A 22220-nucleotide genomic window follows, 5' to 3' on the forward strand; every position below is an offset into this window, starting at 1 on the left:
AGATGTCACACCCTAATTACCTTCAGCGCAAACATGTTACTATTATGGACTTTGTGCATAGGGATGTGGTTATTTATTGTACAAAGGGAATTCCCCAAACAGCTGTTACATGTTATACTAATACTCATGAATCAAAAGCAGTATCTATGGTATAATTAACACTTCCCATAATGCATTTCCCCCATTTCTATTTTCTGTACTGATTTGCTATCTAGTGCAACATGGGTCGACAGTGACTAAATGTTCATATTTGACTACCAACCCATTTTAGCCAGTCTACTCGCAAAATGAAAACAAATGGAACCTGTACAACAAAGTTATACTATATGAGTGTTATTTGATGAAATGAGGTGATGCATCATGTTGCAAAGGATTCTGGGAAGAGTACGATATCTTCTCTGCTTTGCTATGATTTACTTTGAGAGACACATCTGAAATCTACATATCAAAGACTCGTTATCTAGGTATGATGTCATTATAATAACACCAGGAATTAAAATATTAATTAAACAGGACTTTGGTTCTGCACAGTTTATTCATAATTTTGGACTTTCCCCAAGGACCAATGTCCAATCTTGATTTTAGCAACACTATGTGTACATGTATGCTGAAACCACATACAAACATGGGCATTGATACATCCATAAAAGCATAGGCTATAGGTAGCCAGGATGTTTTTCAGAGGGAGCCAAGGTGACTTCGGGGGGTGGGGGATGGTCAAAAAAAATCCAAAATGGTCAAAAAAGGCCTTGTGGCCAGATAAAAGACATGGGACTGTAGTAACATCAGTCAGGAAAGTTTTCTGTCCATTTAACATGGATATCAAAGGGGAGTGGGGACTAATAATGTATATGAATGCGACATAATACCAAAATTGCTCTGCTGACCTGACAAACACAATCCATTTGGCCAATTCCATTTCGGTGTATTAAAATTATGTGTAAACATTACAAATATGCCCAAAAAAAATTGAAACAAAAACAAATTAACCAGTTTCATATTATAAGATCGGGGCTGACCAGCTCTCAAAAATTTGTTTTTAAATTTAATTAAATATTTTTTTAACAGATGATTTTTTCATCATAAAAAGAGCAAAAAACAACATTTATAGGAGAGTGATACCCCTCAGCCTATTCCCCGATCCATCACGTTCACTAATAAGATTGCGCCCCAAGCCTGTGCTCCAAATTTGATCATACATTTGTAAAATTAGCCGGCACTCAACTTGGGCTAGCTATACAACCCTGATGTATACGTACCCCTATTAAGGCTCCATCAATGAAAACTATTGGCAGTGTGATAGGTTGATCCTCTCCTAATCTCTCTTGTAATTCTCGTTGATATTCAATGTTCATAAAGAGATCACGCTCTTCAAAGCGCACTCTATGGTTTTGAAATAGTTTTCGTACAAATTGGCAATCGTCAAAGGTTTGTCTGACGATGCGCATGCTTGTAGTGTAGATGATGATTTTACCGACTTCGTCTTGGTTGTTCACTGGCATATACTTCTGCAAAAAGGAAAAAGAAAATAATTAAAACCAAACCACATCTCTTCTGGCAAATTGGGCTATTACAGTTGAAATCCATAACCACCTATCTTCCACACAGGGAGTGTCAATTCCAAATGGGGTTACCAAAATGGGTGGCTTTTAAAATTCACACTCCCTGTGTGAAAGATTAAGCCATTAACATGATTAAGGTCATGTCTTCCATATTAAAGGGTGCATGGATTCCAACTGGATATCACTCACCATTCTATGCAGGATATTATCTTGTTAAAGGGACTCAATCGACAGCCTCATCTCCCATTTTTCCTCATCGAAAGTGAGATTTTGGTATCAGAAGAAAGCTCATATTTTTCTCATGATATGCATTGTCTGTGATAAGTTTCATTTAGATGGTACAGGGAAAAAAGTTCATTTTGGCATTTGCCAGGGCAGTCAGGTAATTCTGCAAAAGCTTGTTAGAGCACCAAGACAATCACATGCTAAAGAATACATCCAAAGTTAAACATTTTGAGGGGCACCAATCCAAAAGGGCACCCAAGGCAGTTGCCTTTTTTACCTCCGGTTATTTTTTTCCCTTATGATGTGAGCAAAAATGTGGTGTGAATTGTGGGAACCACAACCAGAAGTATGTATATTCTATGCAGCATACACATTTTTGCTTCTCATATCAAAAATGCTTGGAATCAAAATAATTAGTCGGGCTCTCATTCACGCGCGGATGGGAAATAGTGTTCACTTTATGTTTGATACGGTTTCTAGACTGAAATTGTGCGTAGAACACGCTCCCGTAGTCCACTTTAATTAAAAATGTGCCCAAAGTGCGTTTCGGGGTGCCCCTACAATGGGGGTCAAAATTACTAAAAATGTATTCTAAGGCCAATGGTGGTGATTTTGGTGTCTAAATATATGTTTATGGACATGAGAAAGTCATTCAGACAGTTTACGAAATCCAAAATGGCTTCCTTATGCTCCAAAATTCAAAATGGCGGCCAAAATGGTGAATTTTAGCCAAACTTATTTGAACGGCTTTTTTTAGGCCAATGGTGTTGATTTGAGTGTCTATGAATATGTCTGTGGACATGAAACAGTTATTTATATAGTTTAAAAAAATCCAAAATGGCTGCCTTATACAAAAAAAATCAAAATGGCCGCCAAAATGCCGAAAATTATTCTAACTTATTTGAACGGCGCTCTCGGGCCGATGGTCGTGATTTGGGTGTAGATATATGTTTGAGAACATAAAACATTCATTTATATTGTTTATAAAAATCCAAAATGGCTGCCCTATGCCCAAAATTTCAAAATGGCGGTCAAAATGTCGAATATTAGTCTATATCATTTGAACGGCATTCTCAGGCCGATGGTGGCGATTTTGGTGTCCAGTTATATGTTTGGGGACATGACAAAGTCATTCAGCTAGTTTACAAAATAAAATAATTACCCTATGGTCCAAAATTCAAATGGGGGCTAAAATAGTGAATTTTAGTAAAAATTACTTGAAAGATATTCTTAGGCTGATGATAGCGATATTGGTGTCTATAGGTATATGTTTGTGACATATAGGCCCATATAGTGTACATGACCACGTCATTTAGATAGTTGATGAAATCTAGAATGACTAGAATGAATAAAAATATCAAGTGGTGGCCAAAATTTTATATTGATTTTATCTAATTATCATATAGACACCCCAGCTCCTGGGACTTAATTTTTGTTTTAAATCTAAAATCGCCGTGTAACAATATAATCACTTACCCCGGTATAAATTGAACATAGATGCCCAAAATATTCACAATGGCGTCATTAACCAAATGTTAATACTAACCAACACTATCACATTTGATGTCCATTGATCTATTATGATTTAAGGGTAGTCCAAAGACGATTGAAAATGTTGTATATCCCGTAAAATGTAAACTAGTTATATCTCTAAACCTGGGCACTTGAAGACCTTGGCGGCCATAATATGAAACATCATATAATAAGCATTATAACGCAATAAATAAAGTGATAAACTAAGTAGGGGGGGGGTTGTACCACCCCAAAGGTTTTTCATCCGCCATTAAAAATACGCGTATTTACGTCCAAACGACTTAAGCTAATCGTAGATCCATCAATTGCGCTCATTTTAGTGATAAAATATTTGCCCAAGTACCTTACCCGGGAGTAGGACCGACCATCAAAGATGGCCATGGGGTGGGGGAGGTGAGGCCCATCATGATTTTCATTTCACTCTTGTAAAATTATTCAAAGATATATTGACTTTTTACTTGTTAGTTAGGTTGAAATAGTCATTTTCTTTTATATATGAGAAAATTCTGTGAAAATCGCACTTTAGATTTAAAATCGTAGATTTTTTTGGCCGAATCTATTTTGCCTATAGCCAAAATGTCCCAATTTTACAAGGGTGTGCTCACATTATGACGTCATAGCGATATTATGTGGGGAATGTGGACTTTTTTTTGGAATCACTGGAGAGAGTAGACCTATAGCTATACTTTGGTACTAAATAGAACGGCATATGACATTTGTAATTGCAAATTAGGGGGGGTTGCAACACCCCACCCCTTTGTAGTCCGTGTTACAAAATATGGCTCAGTAGTTCTAGGGTTAAACTTACACACGTTTCCACTTTTGATCTGTTATGAGTGAAATTAATGTGCTAAAAGTAGAAATTATTGTTTATCATCTATCCTTGCTCAATGGACACTCGCCTTAAAGATATCAGGTCTTGGTCAATATTATTACCAAACAATCGAATGTGATGGCTTTCTAACAAATCCAGCTTTCGCAGTTACCTACTGACTCCAAGGAATATTCGCTATATACTACTGAGAACTACTGAGCCTTATTTTGTACCACGGACTACGAAGAGGGGGGAGGTGTTGCCCCTAATTTTCAATTGTATTAGGTACCAATGTATAGCTATGGGTCTCCTCTATCCAGTGATACCAAAAGAAGTACAAACATTCCCCATATAATATCGCTATGACGTCATAATGTAAGCACATCCTTGCAAGATTGAATATATGAATGCACAACCCACCCAAGTCCATACATTGGCCAAATTGAGTTAAGCATGGAAAATTGTTGCTTATACATATGCCTATCATATGTATAAAAGTTGAATCCAAATCAACCCTCTACGTGGGTCTAGTATTAGCATGTGAAATCCAAATTGGCCTATACCCCGCATGTATGATACACATTTGTTTTTTAGTTTTTTCAAAATCACTTTCGATGGACTTGGGTGGGTTTTTGTAAAAATGTATTCAATTCTGGTTATTTACAAAAGTATAGGCAAAATTTATCTTCTTCCAAAAATTCTACGAAAATGCGATTTTCACCGAATTGTCTCCTAAATATAAAGGAACATTACTATTTTAACCTAACTAACAAGTAAAAAGTCAATATATCTTGGAATAATTTTACAAGAGTGAAATGAAACTGTATTTACTGTAGAAACCTATGGTGGGCCTCACCCCCCCCTCTATGGTCAATCATCTTTGATGGTCGGTCATACCCCGGGTAAGGTGCTGGGGTAAACATTGTATCACTTAAAAGAGCGTACAGGATGGATCTTCGATTAGTTTAAGTCGTTTGGGCGTAAAGACGCGGTTTTTTTTATGGCGGATGAAAAACCTTAAGGGTGGTACAACCCCCTAAGTAGTTCTAGAGTTAATCACTTTCCTTAATTGCGTTATAATGATTATTATGTTCCATATTATGGCCGATCTTCAAATACCCCGATTTAAAGATAGAAATCGTTTACCTTTTACGGGATATACAACAGTTGGCCACCTTTTTAAATCATAATAGATCAATGGACATCAAATGTGATTATTTGGTTAATGGCGACATTTTGAATAATTTGGGCATCTATGTACCAATTACAAGTAGTGATTATATTGTGACACGGCGACCTTAGATTTAAAACAAAAATTAAGTCCCAAGAACTTGGGTGTCTATATGATAAGTATGTGTAATCAATATAACATTTTGACCTCCACTTGAATTTTTTAGCATAGGGCAGCCATTTAAGATTTCATCATCTAAATGACTTGGTCATGTACACTATAGGGGCCTATATGTCACAAATATATACCTAGACACCAATATCGCTACCATCGGCCTAAGAATATCTTTATATTTTAGCCGCCATTTTGAATTCTGGACCATAGGGCAACTTTTTTGGATTTTGTTAACTAGCTGAATGTCTTTGTCATGTCCCCAAACATATAACTGGACACCAAAATCCCACCATCCGCCTGAGAATGCCGTTCAAATGATATAGACTAATATTCGACATTTTGACCGCCATTTTGAATTTTTAGGCATAGGGCAGCCAATTTTGATTTTTATAAGCAATGTAAATGACTGTTTCATGTCGGCAAACATATACCTACACCCAAATCATGACCATCGGGCCGAGAGCGCCGTTCAAATAAGTTAGAATAATGTTCGGCATTTTGGCGGCCATTTTGAATTTTTTGTATAAGGCAGCCATTTTGGATTTTGATAAACTATGTAAATAACTTTTTCATGCCCACAGACATATTCATAGACACTCAAATCACCACCATCGGCCTGAAAAAGCCGTTCAAATAAGTTTGGCTAAAATTCACCATTTTGGCCGCCATTTTGAATTTTGGAACATAAGGAAGCCATTTTGGATTTTGTAAACTGTCTAAATGACTTTCTCATGTCCATAAACATATATTTCTGCACCAAAATCACCACAATTGGCCTTATAATACATTTTTAGTAATTTTGACCCCCATTCTAGCGTCACCCCCCGAAAAAGCACTTTGGGCACATTTTTAATTAAAGTGGACTACGGGAGCGTGTTCTATAAAATTTCAGTCTAGAAACCGTATCAAACATAAAGTGAACACTATTTCCCATCCGCGCGTGAATGAGAGCCCGACTAAATGAAAAAAAAAAATAGATCTAAATTCTGATTTTTTTATATTTATTAAAAAAAACTCAAACAAATCAGCAATCCTGGCACCCTAGAAAAAATATAGGTCACAACACAGGAATTCTACTCCTCTTGAATCACAGGTACTCCAGCCATTAATCTGAGACCTGATTATGAATGCAATTATAAAACACAAATAACTAGTATTTGTTTTGGCGGTGTTTAATAATACCCAAATAACAAAGTAAATAACGGCAATACATTATGTCTGTATAGATCTGGACACTTGCCTAGTGACCAGTGGAATGGTCAGTAGCATAATAATTTGTATGAATGGTAGATACACTTTATATGGCACTTCAACTAATGGACTCTAGAGCTGTAGTTTAAGTTAGTACAGGTTTTGGTTTGATTCTGTGTTTCTGCTGGGGACAGAGGCTATTTTAGAAGGGGGAAAGACACTGCACATTGGCAATGGATTTATGGAATGTTTTAAACTTTTCCCTCGATGCCTAAGTGGGCTGTGTGTGTTTGTGTTTGGGCCCAGGGTTTGGTCGCTTAGCAGGGGGGGGGGGGGTTACAGCACGATGCAAGTACACACCTGGTTCACAGATATATCAAATTAACGGTACGTGTTTTATAAAATTTTAATCAGAAAAAAAATGGAGTTATTTAGAAGGGTAGGTTTCATTTAAAATATAAATCCTTTTAATTGACTTGTCATTATTGTTACTTATCTACATGTACAGCTCGATGAAAGTGCACACCTGGTTCATTAATGTGACATTCATGGTATTATGTTTTAGAAACTGTTAATCAGAAAAGAAATTGCTTGGAGTTATTTAGAAGGGTAGGTTTCATTTAAAATCTAAATCCTTTTAATTGACTTGTCATTATGTTTACTTAACTACAGCTCGATGAAAGTACACACCTGGTTCATTAATGTGCCGTTAACGGTATTATTAACGGTACCTGGACCCTGGATGACTCCAAATGACCTCACAATGACCTTGTGATTATGCAAATTTCAGGTCAAGAACCTCTGGCTGTCCTATTCTCCACCAAGTTTCATCACTGAAACTTGTACAGATCTCCAGATCATCTGTGCACAATGTTATTTTGCTTGATATGCATAAATTATGCAAATTAGGTAATTGCTACCCCTCCACCAAATTGCATCACTATAAGCCTTACCAGTTCCAAGAAATTGCACTCGCAAGCTCGGACAGACAGACAGACAGATGGATGGACACACAGACAGACAACCAGGAAACATAATACCTCCGGTGAAGGCATAAGCAACGGGAAGCACGGTGGTCCAATGGTTAGGGCGCGAGTTTCATAATCGAAAGATTGTGGGTTCGAGCCCCACCGCGGCCAGTGTGTTGCGTCCTTGGGCAAGACGGCTTAATTCTCAATTGCTTCACTCCGCCCAGGTGTAAAATGGGGAGCTGCTGGGGTAATCACAATCTAAGTCAGCTGAGAGTACCTGCGCATCAGTTGCGGACTTGTGGAAGCGGAAATGATTCTGATATATCCTAATGGCAGCGGAATAATTGTTGAAGTGTGCTTTATTTATTTATTTATAAAAAGGTAAAGATACAAATAATTTGCCCACTAGGGGTGACACTCATCATAAGACTCAGGTGGATATTCCAATTTTGGGTCTATATCTGGAAATTCTAAATCCCAAGAAGGTATGACCCTCGGGTGACAGTCGTTACCATAATTTACTGCCAAAGACCCATGGTTCAGCTATGGTACGATAACTGCTCTATAATTTTACCTGACTGCAGCTTGAAAGTAAATGGCTGGTGTACTGATATGAAGTTAAATAACGGTATTATGTTTTAATGTTTTAATATTTTAATCAGAATACAAAAACCCATTCACTCTCTGCAAAGTTGCATAAAATGCACACAGGTGACTACAAAAATTTACAGGGCACCTTTTAAATAACACGCTTTAAAAAGGCTTAGGAAAACACTACAGCAACATTCAAATATACAAAATTTCCTGCACCCTACGATCGCATCATATATATCTAGAGCATTTAAAGTTTGTTTTTTGGCTGAGGCTGAGGCGGAGGTGGGGGGAGAGTGTTATTTTGGCAGGCCAAGAGTGGGGGTAAGCAATTTTGGCAGCCCGAGAGGGGGCAAGCAATTTTTGGCACGCCATTATAAAATTTTACCCCACAGGCTCATAATTATTGCACAGCCCCTAAATCTCCGACACTCTGGTCATCCAAAATTGCAAAAGTATAAAAAAAGGTTTAAAAAAATGTGGAAATATAAAGGTCTTTTTTTACAAAATTGCTGGTGATGTAGTGTGGCTACTTGTAATTAAATGTCCTGTTAATACTGTATGAAATCTGGCATTCTGCTGCTATTACCTCAGAGACAATTTTTCATGCTTATTAAACCCATTTAGACCAGGTTGTCATAGCAACACAAGAAAATGGCAGGTACATGGTGACAACAGGGTGTGTCTCAGAACAAGTACTTCAATATGGAAATTGTAGAGAGTTTGACACTTCACAGATTTCTACACTACACAGCCTGTATTTTGCAGCCACAAACAGATAAAAAGTGATCATACACATTACACAATGATATCAGTAAGATTTATTTTCAGCATATAATTATGTCCAATAGATATCTTCCTCAACAAATTCATTCAGAAGGTAGTGGGACTGTGCAATAACCCTGGTGGGAGAGTTAATTTTTTTTTGGGGGGAGGGGCAAAATTTTTTGGCAAGCTGAAAGGGGGGAGGCAAATTTTTGCAAGCCAAGGGGGGAGCGATTTCGGCACACATTCATGGGACGTCTTTAAAAATAAAACGCTCTAAAAAGGCATAGGAAAACAGTACAGAAACGCTTAAATTTACACTTTGCTTTATTTTGCTCACTGTGCTTGCAACAAATATCTAAATAATTTAAAGTTTGCAAATTGGGATCAAAAAATTTTGGCATGTGCAAAAGGGGGTGGGAGCAAAGATTTTTAGCAGGCCAAGGGGGACAACCGATTTTTTGTTTTTTGTGGGGGGGGGGGCAAGCAATTTTTGGCATGCAATTTGAAAAAATTATTGCACAGCCCCTAATCAAATGATGTATTGTGAACCATTGCACAAAAAAAAACATTGGCAATACAATTGAACTGTATTTATTTCATTCTTTAACCTTGGCAATCCTCAACCTTGGCAATCCTCATCCTCAGGTGTCTGAGGGGGGATGTGCCCCCTCAGAAGTGAGAAACTTTTGCAAAATGTGACGTGTCATGTCAAAAGGAGACACTTTTGGGCAGGTTATCAAATTTGAGGTTTTTACATATCTTTAATAAAGAGATATTTTGCTCCACAACGCTGTTTTCCCCAATGAAATCGGACATTCCTAAGCAAAGATATTGAGTTAAGTAAGTTATGGTATCATAAAATTGGAAATTGAGATATCGGCCTTTAAAAATATTATTGACAATGTTGAGGGTAGGAATTACCTTGAAAAATGTCTCAAAAAATACAAGATGCCAGTTATATTCCGGTCTGAAACTATCAGACAATATTTTAAATATTTATAACATCACAAATTCGCAACAAACCCAAATTGTGAAAAAAATCACCCCGGGCAGATTTTTGGCTATTTCTCCATTTATGATCCTGCCCAAAAGTGTCTCCTTTTGACATGACACGTCACAAATGAAGACATAATTGAAGCCATTTGGTGGACCATTTTGGCACTATATTATTGTGCAAAATTTTAGTTTAAAAAAAGCCGAAAATATAATATTTGCGAAATGACAGGCCAATTAAAGCCACTTTTTTTTCACTTTTTTCACTGTTATTGTATGATTTATTGGTTTAAACATCAAGTGGTGGGTGTTAAATACAGACACGAAAACGGGCACTTGTTTGTATACGCAGGGGTGTCTGAGGGGGATATCCCCCTGAGAAGTTTGGAAATTTTCCAAAATGAAGGTCCAATTGAAGCCATTTGGTGCATCATTTTTACACTATATAACATGATTGCTTTTTAAAACAGAAAAGGGCCCGAACTCAATTTGTAAAATTTTACATGTTACTCTGACACTTTATAGGCCTAAGGCTTGAGATTCGCAATTAAAGCATGCATGGATCCATGTTGAATTGAAGTCGGCACAGATGTAGGCCTACATGATTTCGGTGACCAAATGTGACGGGCCCTATATATCGGCGGGCCCGCCGTAATTTTCGCATGCTTTTGGGCAGAGGACCCGCCGTCAAGCAAAATAATCACAGACCTATATAGATTTACCCAACTGCGATTTAGGCATAATATGGGCCTACTATACGTGCAATTTAACCTTTTCCCTTCTCCTTTTCTCCCTTTTCTCTTCTTTTTTCCTTCTTTTTTCTTTCTCTTCTCTTCTTCCCCCCTGAATCTGCGCCTCGTCTCACCCCCTCAAAATTTGTGACGACCCAAATATTTAAGAGCAAGGGCCCTAATTGCCATCAGAAATTCTGGCTTATTACAAGGTCTGGAGTACGCCCTTTTCAATTACCGTGACTGGCGAGTATAGTCCCACCCCGCTTTGGGGTAAACATTTTCAAAATTGGGGGTGGGACTATACTCGAATTTAAAAAAGTTTTTTATTTTTTCGGTTTTGTAGTGTCCCTGGACCTAGACCTAAATGCTAGGATCATTCATGGTTCACCTAAAAAATTTTAAAAAAATAAAAAAAATTCAAGATGTTTTGTATTTTTAATATGAAAATTGATAATTTGTATTCATGTCATACTCTATCTTATGATTTCAAAATGCATTGAATTTGAATGCATTGATATAATGTTTTTTAATTTCTGAAATTTTTCGACAATTTGGGGGTGGGACTTTACTCGAAGGTGGGACTATACTCGCGTCAGTACAGTAATATAACTTTATGTTGATTATATATTCAGGCCTGCACAGATTTGTGAGGGCAAAAAACAAAAATTCCAAGATCTAGGGCCTGAATAGAGATTCTGGCTTACAGTGTATGGAATTTGACTAAAGGAGCCAGGATTTGAGCGGGAAAGCCAAATTTTCGTCCACATTCAGGCCCATAGCCAGGATTTATTTGGGGGGGGGGGTGCTGATTTTGAAAAAGCGGACCTTTTTTTTCTCAAAATTTGGACCTTTTTGGACTGGGGGCAGATTTGGACATTTTTGGACCAAAAGGCATAAAAAACCTCTATTTTTTCACTTGCTATGCTCATAAATGGGACTTTTTTGGTAAAAAGGGACTTTGGGGGGGGGGGGGGGGTCGCCCCCCCGTGGGTCAATTATTTTGTGCCATTGTTTCATTTGGCAAAACAGGATAATATTTTTTTATTTTAGCATAAAAAAATTAGTCCTGGATATGTTTCTGGAATAGGGGTAGGCAGTTGTTCCATACTTCCATTCTTATATTCTAAGAGTACATGTATGCCAGAAGTCACAGACATGTATTGCATGCCCTAAATACCTGACAAATTAAGCGAAAGCACTTTCTGATCACTTGACAAGTCACTACTGGCAGTCAGTCAGTTGTGTAAAAGGTCAGACCATTAATTGAAAACTGAAAATTTGCATGCAACAATGACTTCTAGATTCAATGCCAACTCACAAGCTAAAAAAAACCCAGATTTTAACTACATTATAGCATCATTGGGCTTTGAGCATGGTGGTCCAAGTCTGCACAGGTACAGTACCCTAATTAGCCTACATCTACATAAACTTCTGCAGCCAGAATCAGCTCCTTATTTGTTAAAGTGTATGTAAGAATTTCAAGACAATTCTTTCAACAAGGGCAAATTAATAAAATTTTGTAAGGGTTACATAAAGATGTCAGAAATCGCATTTATGTCTTTTTTTTCCCGAGCACCATCCACAAAGCATAGAAGTCTGCAGTTCTTATACATCCACTATCATATATGAATATTCCATGTGGATCAGCCCTCTATTTAACCCACGGCACCCATGGCAGTTACTTGCCATGCCCTCTAATGAAGTTGCCGTCGGTGCCCCAGCCCTGCCCCTTCATTATAAAATCATCTTGTGTGTGTTTTCTTCACTTTTGAGAAATTGCCTTGGTGCCCTTCTCAATTTTTCAACAGTTGTCATGATCATTGATGATGCCCTCTTGAAATATTACAAACTGCTGTGCTGCCTTGCCTTTTCAGTGAAAATCCAAGGCAATTATCAACTTGCCCTAAAAAAGTTGCCGTGCCCCTTCAGATCACAATTCGAGGGCTGATGTGGATGTACATGTATGTGATTGTGCTTGCAAACACACATCTAAATTTGTAAAATTTTAGTTTCATTTTAGGGTCAATTGCCCTACAGGAGGAAAAAAATCACTTTGTATGACTTTTTTTGCTCTTATACATACTGGTAGGTGTGTACATTTAAGGGGAGTCCCCTGCAACAACTTTACAATATCAAATGTCATGATCATATTCATATGATCATATCCAACCACACCAAACAGGGGTCGATTTTTAAAATAAAATAAAAGTGACATGCACCACTGCAGTTTTTCCTTGAGTATGAGGTGAATATCACAAGCTTTTGCATGCAGAGGTAAAATTTTACAGATTTGGTAACACATATAATGTGGCCTCTGAACTTAATATCTGGACTCTATTGATGTCTATCATGTCTTGCTTTGTCAACAACTTGCGACGTTGGATCTTGAGATTTGACAATTGTCGACAATGAAAGTTCTACTCTACAGCAGCCCTAGTGTAGGGATTTCAAAATCAGTACGTAAGCTTTGGTATGATGAGCAAGCTAGTAACTCAATTTTCAAAATGTGAGTGGATCAGATCGTGTCACACATTTAAGGTCATTACTGTCAACATACTTTACAACTTTTGAAGTCAGACTTGTTTGTCTAAGGCAGTAACAGTGTAGACCATTGGTAAACAAGTCATAAGGTACATTGAAACTTCTGTATACAATCTCTCATTATCTAGGTCTTTATCAAGTTAGTTTGACATGTCAGATGATGTCATTGCATAAATTTGGAAAATGGTCCACAGTGCATGCAGGCCAGGCTCAGACGCAGGGGGGGGATGCATCCCCAAATTTGCCAAAGTGTACAAAAGTCTGAATTTCTGAATTTATGAGCGAAGTGAGCAAAAAAATCAGGTTTTTTACTGGTTTTTCGTCAAAAGTGTCCAAATTTTGGAAAGAAAGTCCACTTTTCACAAAATCGCCCCCCACCCCCCGGAAAAAAGTCCACTTTTTCAAAATCAGCACCCCCCAAAAAAAATTCCTCATGCACGGGCCTGATGCAGGCATATACATGTAGACAGCAAAGAATTAATCTACTGGTAGTCCAGTACCAGTTATTTTCACCCCTGACCCTAAACAAAGACAGATATGTCAAAACTAAAACTAGCAGTTAATACCTGTACCCTTTTAAATAGCTCTGATTCAATCAAGACCACATTTGTTGAAATCGATTGAGAATTATTACAGAAACCGTGATCTAAAACTAATTGAAGGAACAAAATCAAAACTTTGTGTTTCATGTTCTGATCAATGGAAAGCACGGTGCTACAATGTTTCTCTTGTTAGAGTTCAAGCTTTGTCATGTTTGTGTACAAATCAATAGAGCATGCAATGGAGCAAACTGCAAAATTTTGAATTTGCATCATGTGGGATTTTGGATCATTGTGTCTTTATTTCTCGACAGATTTCACCAAATGAGGTCTTAAATCCGAGCCAAAAGATGCGACTATTGGCTGCTGATTCTATGACTTATATTATAATCTGTCTTTGTTTTGCATGTACATTGTATTATACAGGGGTGAAAATAATTGGTATTTTAATTCTTTTGTGGTCTGTACTACAGTACCACTAGTTCTAGGTACAGGGGTGTGAGTGACCACAGATAAAAAAATCTGAAAAAGTCTGGAATTTGGAAAGGTCCTATACTTTTGTACCGAGGAAGTGCAGAAAAAGAGATAAAAATCAAGATCAAAAAATCTGAATTCAGATTTAATCTGAACTCTCACACCCCTGTAGGTAACAGAGGTCCCGACTCCCGGGTTCGAGCACTAGCACTTCCCAAGCAGCTTCAAGTGCATTTTGTTTCCAATCAATTAGTGTTTACAGATTTTCCCTGGGTACATGAGCATGATGTACAGTCTGTTAAAAAAAGTGGAGATTATCTGACAGCTCAACTTGATCAGTTTGTAGTTGCCCACCACACTTTAATGTTTGGTATTTTTTGCACATTTAAGTTCAACCATTTGGGTGGGACTGGAGAGGATCTCAGAGCCTTTCCAAGTAACAACTGGAGTGCTTCAGGGTGATGTGTTGGCACCATTCCTGTTCATTATCCTGGTAGACTACCTCCTGAAGAAATCAACTTCTGGAATTGACGCTGGAATTGTTGGAGAAGCCCATCCCTGCCAATCGGAACAAAAATCAAGCTGTTTGAGACAACTTGTGTCACTATCCTTCTGTACGGGTGCGAGTCATGGGTAATCACCAAGGACATGGAAAACAAGATCAATGCCTTTGCAACATCTTGCTACAGAGTCATGTTAAACATCAAGCGTGTGGATCGGATCCCAAATGAAACCATCTACAATCTGACGAACACCACTCCACTGGTTGCCAGAGTCAAGATTCATCAACTCAAATTTCTCGGCCATATACTGCGTCTTGAAGATGACGAGCCTGTGAAAGAATATGCCCTTTATATTCCACCACATGGGAAGAGGAAACCGGGACGGCCGCGGACACTGTACTTACAGTATGTACAGCACCTCCTGGGAGATACTGAAGGGATGCTGCAGCCAAACAAAATTGTTTCGCTTGCCCAAGATCGCAACAGTTGGAGAAAGCTTGTAGTCGCCTGCTCCGCAGCCGACTGATGATGATGATGATGACTGGTATTAATTTATACAGCGTGCAGGACGGGCCCAGTAAAAACAGATCGGTTGAAGCTGAATGCGCGGTGATGCGAGTGAATCAGTAAACCACCATTTGAGGTACGGTAATACATGTTGGTGAATGCGGTAATTTTCGCAGTAGAAATAGTTCGGGTGACAATTTTGCGGGAAGTTTGCCTAACTATAATACTGTGCGAGCATTCACAATCTGACTTTGAAGGTCATGAAAACTATTTTCTGGACATTTGCCTTCCCCACTAAGGGGCTGTGCAATAATTATGAGCCCTGTGGGGAGGGTAAAATTGGGGAGCAAGAAATTTTTGACTCAAGTCAAAAATGTAAAAACATTGCATTGCAATGCATACCCTTTTTCATTGGGTCTTTAAAGTACTGTATAGTGTTGGCCGATCCAACCCAAGATCGGATCTGCCGATCTCCGATCTGAAAATTAGCAGATCGGGCCGATCCGATCCCGATTCAGATTCCTTAAATGTTATTTTACAACCAGTACAAGTTCATTCAAGTCGGGCCCCAGTAATGTTAACAGTCAAAGCTTAATTCCCCAAACCTGTAACTATGTAATATGATGACCGTTTTTAGAGGTTTTTCATGTTAATATCAACCCAAATAAAATACCATTTTACACCCCAAGTCCCAGCGTTACTCACTCAGTGCCTCCGATTGTCGGAAGTTTAATCATTAATCCATTTCTCTTGATTGTTTTATTCTTCTTTCTTCTCCATGAATCAACTTTGATTTGCGTGTGTACCAAGTTAGCGTAATCACTCATGCGAATTGATTCGATGACCCTGCAGCTAAATCAGCTCCATCGATATTATAATAATTTATGCATATGACGTATTGGGGAATACCGCGAATTCCCATCCTGATTGGTTGTGCAGAGTTGTTTACAGAAAGAATTCACGTGTTCGGAGATTAAGAGATGAAATCGTCCGTGTGAGGAGGAATAGCGCGAATGTGCGCAATTCTAAAAATAACATGCCCTCAAATTCACCTTGGGAAACCCGACATTGAAGGGCGCACATGTCGAGTGTTAAAGTGTTTACACATTTTTCTCAGGGACGCACTGTACAGTCGGGAGTGTTGTCACTGAGTGGATAATATTATAAAATACAGTATGAAACGACATGATTCTTGCGGTGGTAACAACGTTTTTTGGAAATATATTGGCATTAAATAGTAGTAATGTTACATAAGAAAGTAATGGTAAGCTTAAAGAATTGTTGTGTACTTTTATTACTGTCAAGTTCAGAGATCGGTAAGCTAGATCGGCAGCTGATAGCTCATTTGCCGATTCAGATTCAAGGCCGATGCAGTCCATATCGGCACCGATCTCCGATTCACAGATCGGGATCGGCCAACACTAGTACTGTACCCTCAATTGCTGGTATACATATTTCTGCCCCACTGATTTGAAATCCACAGCGTATAAATCATAAAAGACCACACCTTGAGAACCGTACACTAGATCAGAGGATGGGACCCTTACACTGCTAACCTTTTGTATTTAATGCCAGCTTTCTCTGCAAATATTACTCACCACACAGTGTCACCAAATAAACTACATTGTACTAGTATTAACTTCAATGGGACAGCCTTCAACTCTGAAGGAAAGCTGCCAGACTGACCATTATAATGCATTGTATTTGTATATAGGATTGTCAAAAATTAGGTGGCCACCAACCCAATGCAACACCCATCCAGTCTTTAAAACAAAAAAAACTCAGGGACTGCCTTTTGAGGAGAGCGAGAGCAATCGCTCTCTACTGCTCTCCTTAAATCTGATACAGGAGAGTGATTTTTAGCTCTCCTTAAATGACCATTCTCTCCTTACATTCTATTGCAAATGCTCTAAACAGCTCTCCTTGAAGGCTCCAGAAGAGCTATTTAATGCTCTCCTGCAAATTCCAAAAGACAGTCCCTGAAAACCCCTTCATACATGTAAGATCACATACCAAAAAAGACTGTTATCATCAATCCTTTTTTCCACGCACCATAGCCGTTCGATGGAACTACATTCCGGACAATTTAATTGACATAATAAGTTCAGAAACATTCAAAGACCAAGTGACAACATACACGCCAAGAGACCTCGCCAAATGACAACTACAATGTATGCGTGCGGGGGGCACTCGAATATGAAAGTGATGTACCTGTGTGTAGAAATTTTCAGAAAAAAGGGGATCATTCGGTTTTGGCAACGTCAAAAATGGGGTGATTTTCTATGTGAGCACCCAAAATTTCACATCATTGACAATCAAACATAGCTTTTTAGTTACCCAATTTTACAGTATAAAATAGACAAAACTCATTCATTTTGCTGAAAATGCACGTACAGCGCATTGAAATGTCAATTTTGAGGACTAATTCAATTGTTCAAAAAAGGGGGCCATTCAGTGTAGGCTGCTGAAAAAACGGGGTCATTGGGTATAGGATTTGCCCCGTTTCTACATGTACGTGCAGTGTGCACGTATGGCATTCATGGCCATATGGTGAGGAAGGAACAACTACAGGGTGTATCAAAATGATTGGTACCAACGACTTTTCATTTTTTACCGATTTTTAAAACTATTTTTTGTACCAGTTTGGGGTAAATTGTTTTTGTATTTATAGTAGTTTTATCTTCTCTAAGAATTTTAGATCATAAAGATATAACATATTCTGTTCAGAAGTTACATGATTCTAAAGGAAAGGTGTTTTTACACTTTTCTTTGTAACGCTGGATCAGTAGCGCACCATTTTCAAAGCTATATTTTACTACAAATACCTTGTGAGAATGTTATGTTGAAAATCATGGAAATGTTTCATTTTTCCTTGCCTATTTCTTCATTCATATTTATTGGTTGAGAGTAATTATTATTGAATTAGGTGGGGTGAAATAAGTTTGTGAATCAACACCTTCCAGGGCGGTAATTTAACTTGTATTGAGATTACTATTATTAAGTAGATGGTGTGGCAGAATGGCCCGGGGGGGTCACTCCCATTGTGGCCTGTACACCATCCGCGATAATGAAAATGCGTAAAAAGGGTAGTTAACCCCAGACGGAGACAATGAAACGCAAGGAACCATGAATTTTTGGTCTACTTATTGGCCATCAGGATAGACAATAATTTATTTCATATAAATTTGCAAAGATTCCAGCCATTACATCATTAAAAGCAAAGGGTTTGTACACAACCCTGAATCAACAAGGATGCCTGGGATTCCAAGATGAGAGCAAAACAGCTCGACCCAATTTTGTTCGACAGTAAACCCAACTGAGGAATCTGAACCCCAAGGCAAATCCAAAAGGAAAATCAGAAAGATGGGATTCCAAGATAAAAGTAAAATTACTCAACCCAATTTCTGTTCAACAGTAATTACCCTACTGGAGAATCCGAATCCCAATCAAGCACAATCAAAAGGTGAACTCCAGAATAAGAGTAAAATTACTCCACCCAATTTCTATTCTACAGCAAGCGGTGCTGAGGAACGTGGTGCTCACACAAACCCAACAAAGGGGAATTTATAATGGCTGGAATTTTTCAATCAATTAATTTTCATTCTGTGATTAGTGCATACAAACAGTTGCTCGAAGGTTGGCACCTTGGAGATTCCTCAAGGTAATCCTACCTGGAAGAAATACAAAGACTGAAAGAATGAATGTGAAAGAATCGTAATAATAGATATAGGAATACAAGTGCATATAATTGGACGATGTAAGCTAAAATAAAACAAACATCTCCATTTTTCTTAAATATTTGACTTGTTTTTTATGGATTAAATAATATTAAACAGACTTGTAAAATCCTGGTTGAAGTGTCTTTCTTCTGTGTGGATTCCTTTCTATCTGTTAATTTTTTCTAGAAGACAAGGCTTTTGCATTAGTAAAGATGCTATAAGCTGATGCTAATTCCTTTGCTGCAGCTATAAGCATTATGATAAAATTTAATATTATTCCATTAAAACTGACCGAACATGTCAGGAGTTTATAAATTAATTTCCACTTGTTGTGTGCAAAAGTTCATTTAAATGTATTTATAGCGCTTAGTCAGCATGCCCAACACATGCTATATCATGCAAAACAAAAATTTTTCTTGTTTTCCTCATTCATGTAAGGAAGACAGCACCTGCTTTTATAAACAGACTATGATTTTTCTTGAATAGCTGCACTTGCTTAAATTATTTTATTAAACCCAAAGAGCTCCCCTTAAATTGGGAGTGGTGGGTGGGAGTAAAAATTTTCCGTCTATCCTGACTGGAATCCAATAATGCAATGAATTAAATCGCCGAATATGACGACCTAGCGCAATTGAGAGAGCAGCTCTGATTGGTCAAAGCACGAAAGCGTCATAGAGCCATGGAAACCCCATGCAAAATCTGACCCGGAAATGATCGTGACCTAGCGCTATGCAAGAGCAGCTCTGATAGGCCAAAGCCCAATAGCGCCAAAATTCATGAAAACCCCGGGAAAAATGACCCGATGACCCGGAAATGTTCCGCATGGGGTCAAAGTTGTTTTCTTACTGTTTCACGTTAGAAAACTTTATTTTTCGTGGGTAGGAACGATACGCGCGTACCGTGTTTAGGGTGTCAAAAACGTGAAAAATGGGAAAAAAGGGTAGCAAAATTGCAATTGCTAATACGCGAAAATGAAATTTAGGGTATGAAATTTGATGCAAGGAATAAAATCCCTGTTTAGGGTATTGTTTTAGCCAAGGGTTGAATCCTTGTTTAGGGTGCTTTTCAAAAGTTGATTATCGCGGATGGTGTACAGGCCACAATGGGAGTGACCCCCCCGGGCAGAATGGCTATAGACTGTTGACAGTGTAGGTTAGGTTAGACCTGGTAAAAGTTTTCCACAGTATTCCACACTTCAGCGTGCATTTGACACGAAGCTATGGAGAAGTGCAGAGAATATTTTGAAGACAGTTTTCAAGCGCAAGGACTATCTCATGCAAACATGCTATAACTTGCAATGTTTTACAATTTGATATGGGCAGTTACACAACGGATTCATCCCAGGTGTTAAGTTCATTCAAGATAGGGCTTCACCTCATACTGCCAGAGTCGTCAGGCAGGGACTTCAGGAACTATCTTTCGGGAGTATCTTTCTAAAAGCATGTGTAAAGCAATTTTTGTTATGTAGACTGAGGTGAGATATTGAAGAGCATGTAATAAAGTTCAAGCAGTGAACCTATTCATCTTGTGTTGTGTAAGTAAAAACATGATTACGTCGATCTTCGTTTAAATAACAATAGCTCCCAGATGCATCAACCAATCATCTTCAGATTATTAGATCAATAAGTTAACATATATGTCCCTTTCTATTTATAGTACAAAAACTATATTAATTAGCAAATGTCACATGTATAGCCCGGTACCAATCATTTTGATACACCCTGTAGGGCCATGATGTTTCGGGCTAATGTGAAATGGTTTTAAAGATGAAAGTGCATCAACTGCATATTTATCAGAATTTTGTCTCATCAGGTCTTCATATACTCTGTACGTATGTATGTCATCTTGCATAGTCATTAGTTGACATCATTAGTATTTAATATTGCCACTTGATTAATTTGCTAGCTTTCTGTCATCAGCAAACTTGACTGTTTGCAGCAGAAGCATAGGGGCCCGGCATAGGGGTCCCAGCTCAACCAATTTATCGGATCGGATATCTGCCCGATACCTGCGATATCAGTATAATTTTAAAAAAATTTCTATCTTTTACCGATATATCCGATCCGATCTGATATCGGTAATTTAAAGATAGACATTTTTAAAAACATTTTTATACCGATATCGCAGGTACCGATATTATTAAATCGATATCGGATAGACAAATGCCATATTGGTTGAGCACTGACAGCGATCCTTGTACCACCAAACTTGTGCATTCGCATTGTATTTTGAAATACATATGATCACAGTCGGACCGTACAGCTGTTGTTTGTAGCTTCATTCAAAATCAAATGAAATTTTTACCAAATTATTTAATTTTATCCCTTTATTACGCTGTTTATTCTATAAAAAATAATCAAAATTGCTGGCTATACTTACTCTGCTGTAATCCAATGGTTTATAGGTAAAATTAGCGATACCAGCTCGCACACGGTTTTTCACACCCCGCACCGTCCCTTTACTGGACGTGATATCTTCACCGTCACCCACCGCTAAACCACGTCTACCGACAAACCTCAAAGTTCTATCATCTTCCAAAGGGCGTAGTGGCTTACCATTCTCATTTACAAAATATGTGTTCTCTTTAGTCGGAGATGTTTGTTTGTTGATTCGATGGTTTTTGACGGATACCCGAGGTGGCATTTTACCGTGTCTATTTGGTGAGCCGTGTGAGATGCCATTGCTACCTGTTGTATGATCCCCGTTGCCGTTGGTCAGATGATTATCACTCGCACTTGGTCGCATTTTGTTGGCAAATTGTTCGCTTAGTGTGTCGAGTTCTGAATCCTCCGGTACTGTTTCTATAAACTGTAGTCTATCTGGTAGACTTCTTCTGTTGGATTTCATGTGAGCCATTGTTGACATTTTAATGTCAATTTTAGCTAAATGATTCACTACCTAGGCGTTCACCATTCTGATAACAAGTGCAGCGTACTTGGATACTGGGTTGCCAGTTATGAAGTAAATTAATTGAATTGGTGCACTAGTTTACCTTTATTGAAATCGTAAACCTCAAAACCCTATCAGAAACAGGAGAATCAGGTGGTTGCTGTTTTTGCTATTGTTTCAATACGGCAACATCATATAAAAATGATGGCGCTATTAAAAATAAATTTATAGCTCAACTCAGCGCAGCCGGTGCTGGTTTCTATTTTGGTCAGCGAACAGGTGTTCGTGTGACATTTATGTTTTATTGATACTCATAATTAT

At 38.1% G+C, this 22220-nt stretch overlaps 1 protein-coding gene across 1 annotated transcript in view; it reads right to left on the reverse strand.

Moving 5' to 3' along the window:
• The window catches only part of LOC140161010 (glutaredoxin domain-containing cysteine-rich protein 1-like), a 39609-nt gene extending 17648 nt beyond the window's left edge, over positions 1-21961 (reverse strand). The window contains exons 1-2 of the mRNA XM_072184388.1: positions 21390-21961; positions 1260-1508 (exon numbers count right to left, since the gene is read on the reverse strand). Coding sequence (XP_072040489.1) covers positions 1260-1508; positions 21390-21875 — 735 coding nt within the window. The 5' untranslated portion in view covers positions 21876-21961. The remainder of the gene's footprint in view (positions 1-1259; positions 1509-21389) is intronic.
• Positions 21962-22220: the final 259 nt, after the last annotated feature.

The sequence above is a fragment of the Amphiura filiformis genome, chromosome 9, assembly GCF_039555335.1.
Source record: "Amphiura filiformis chromosome 9, Afil_fr2py, whole genome shotgun sequence".
NCBI lineage: Eukaryota > Metazoa > Echinodermata > Ophiuroidea > Amphilepidida > Amphiuridae > Amphiura > Amphiura filiformis.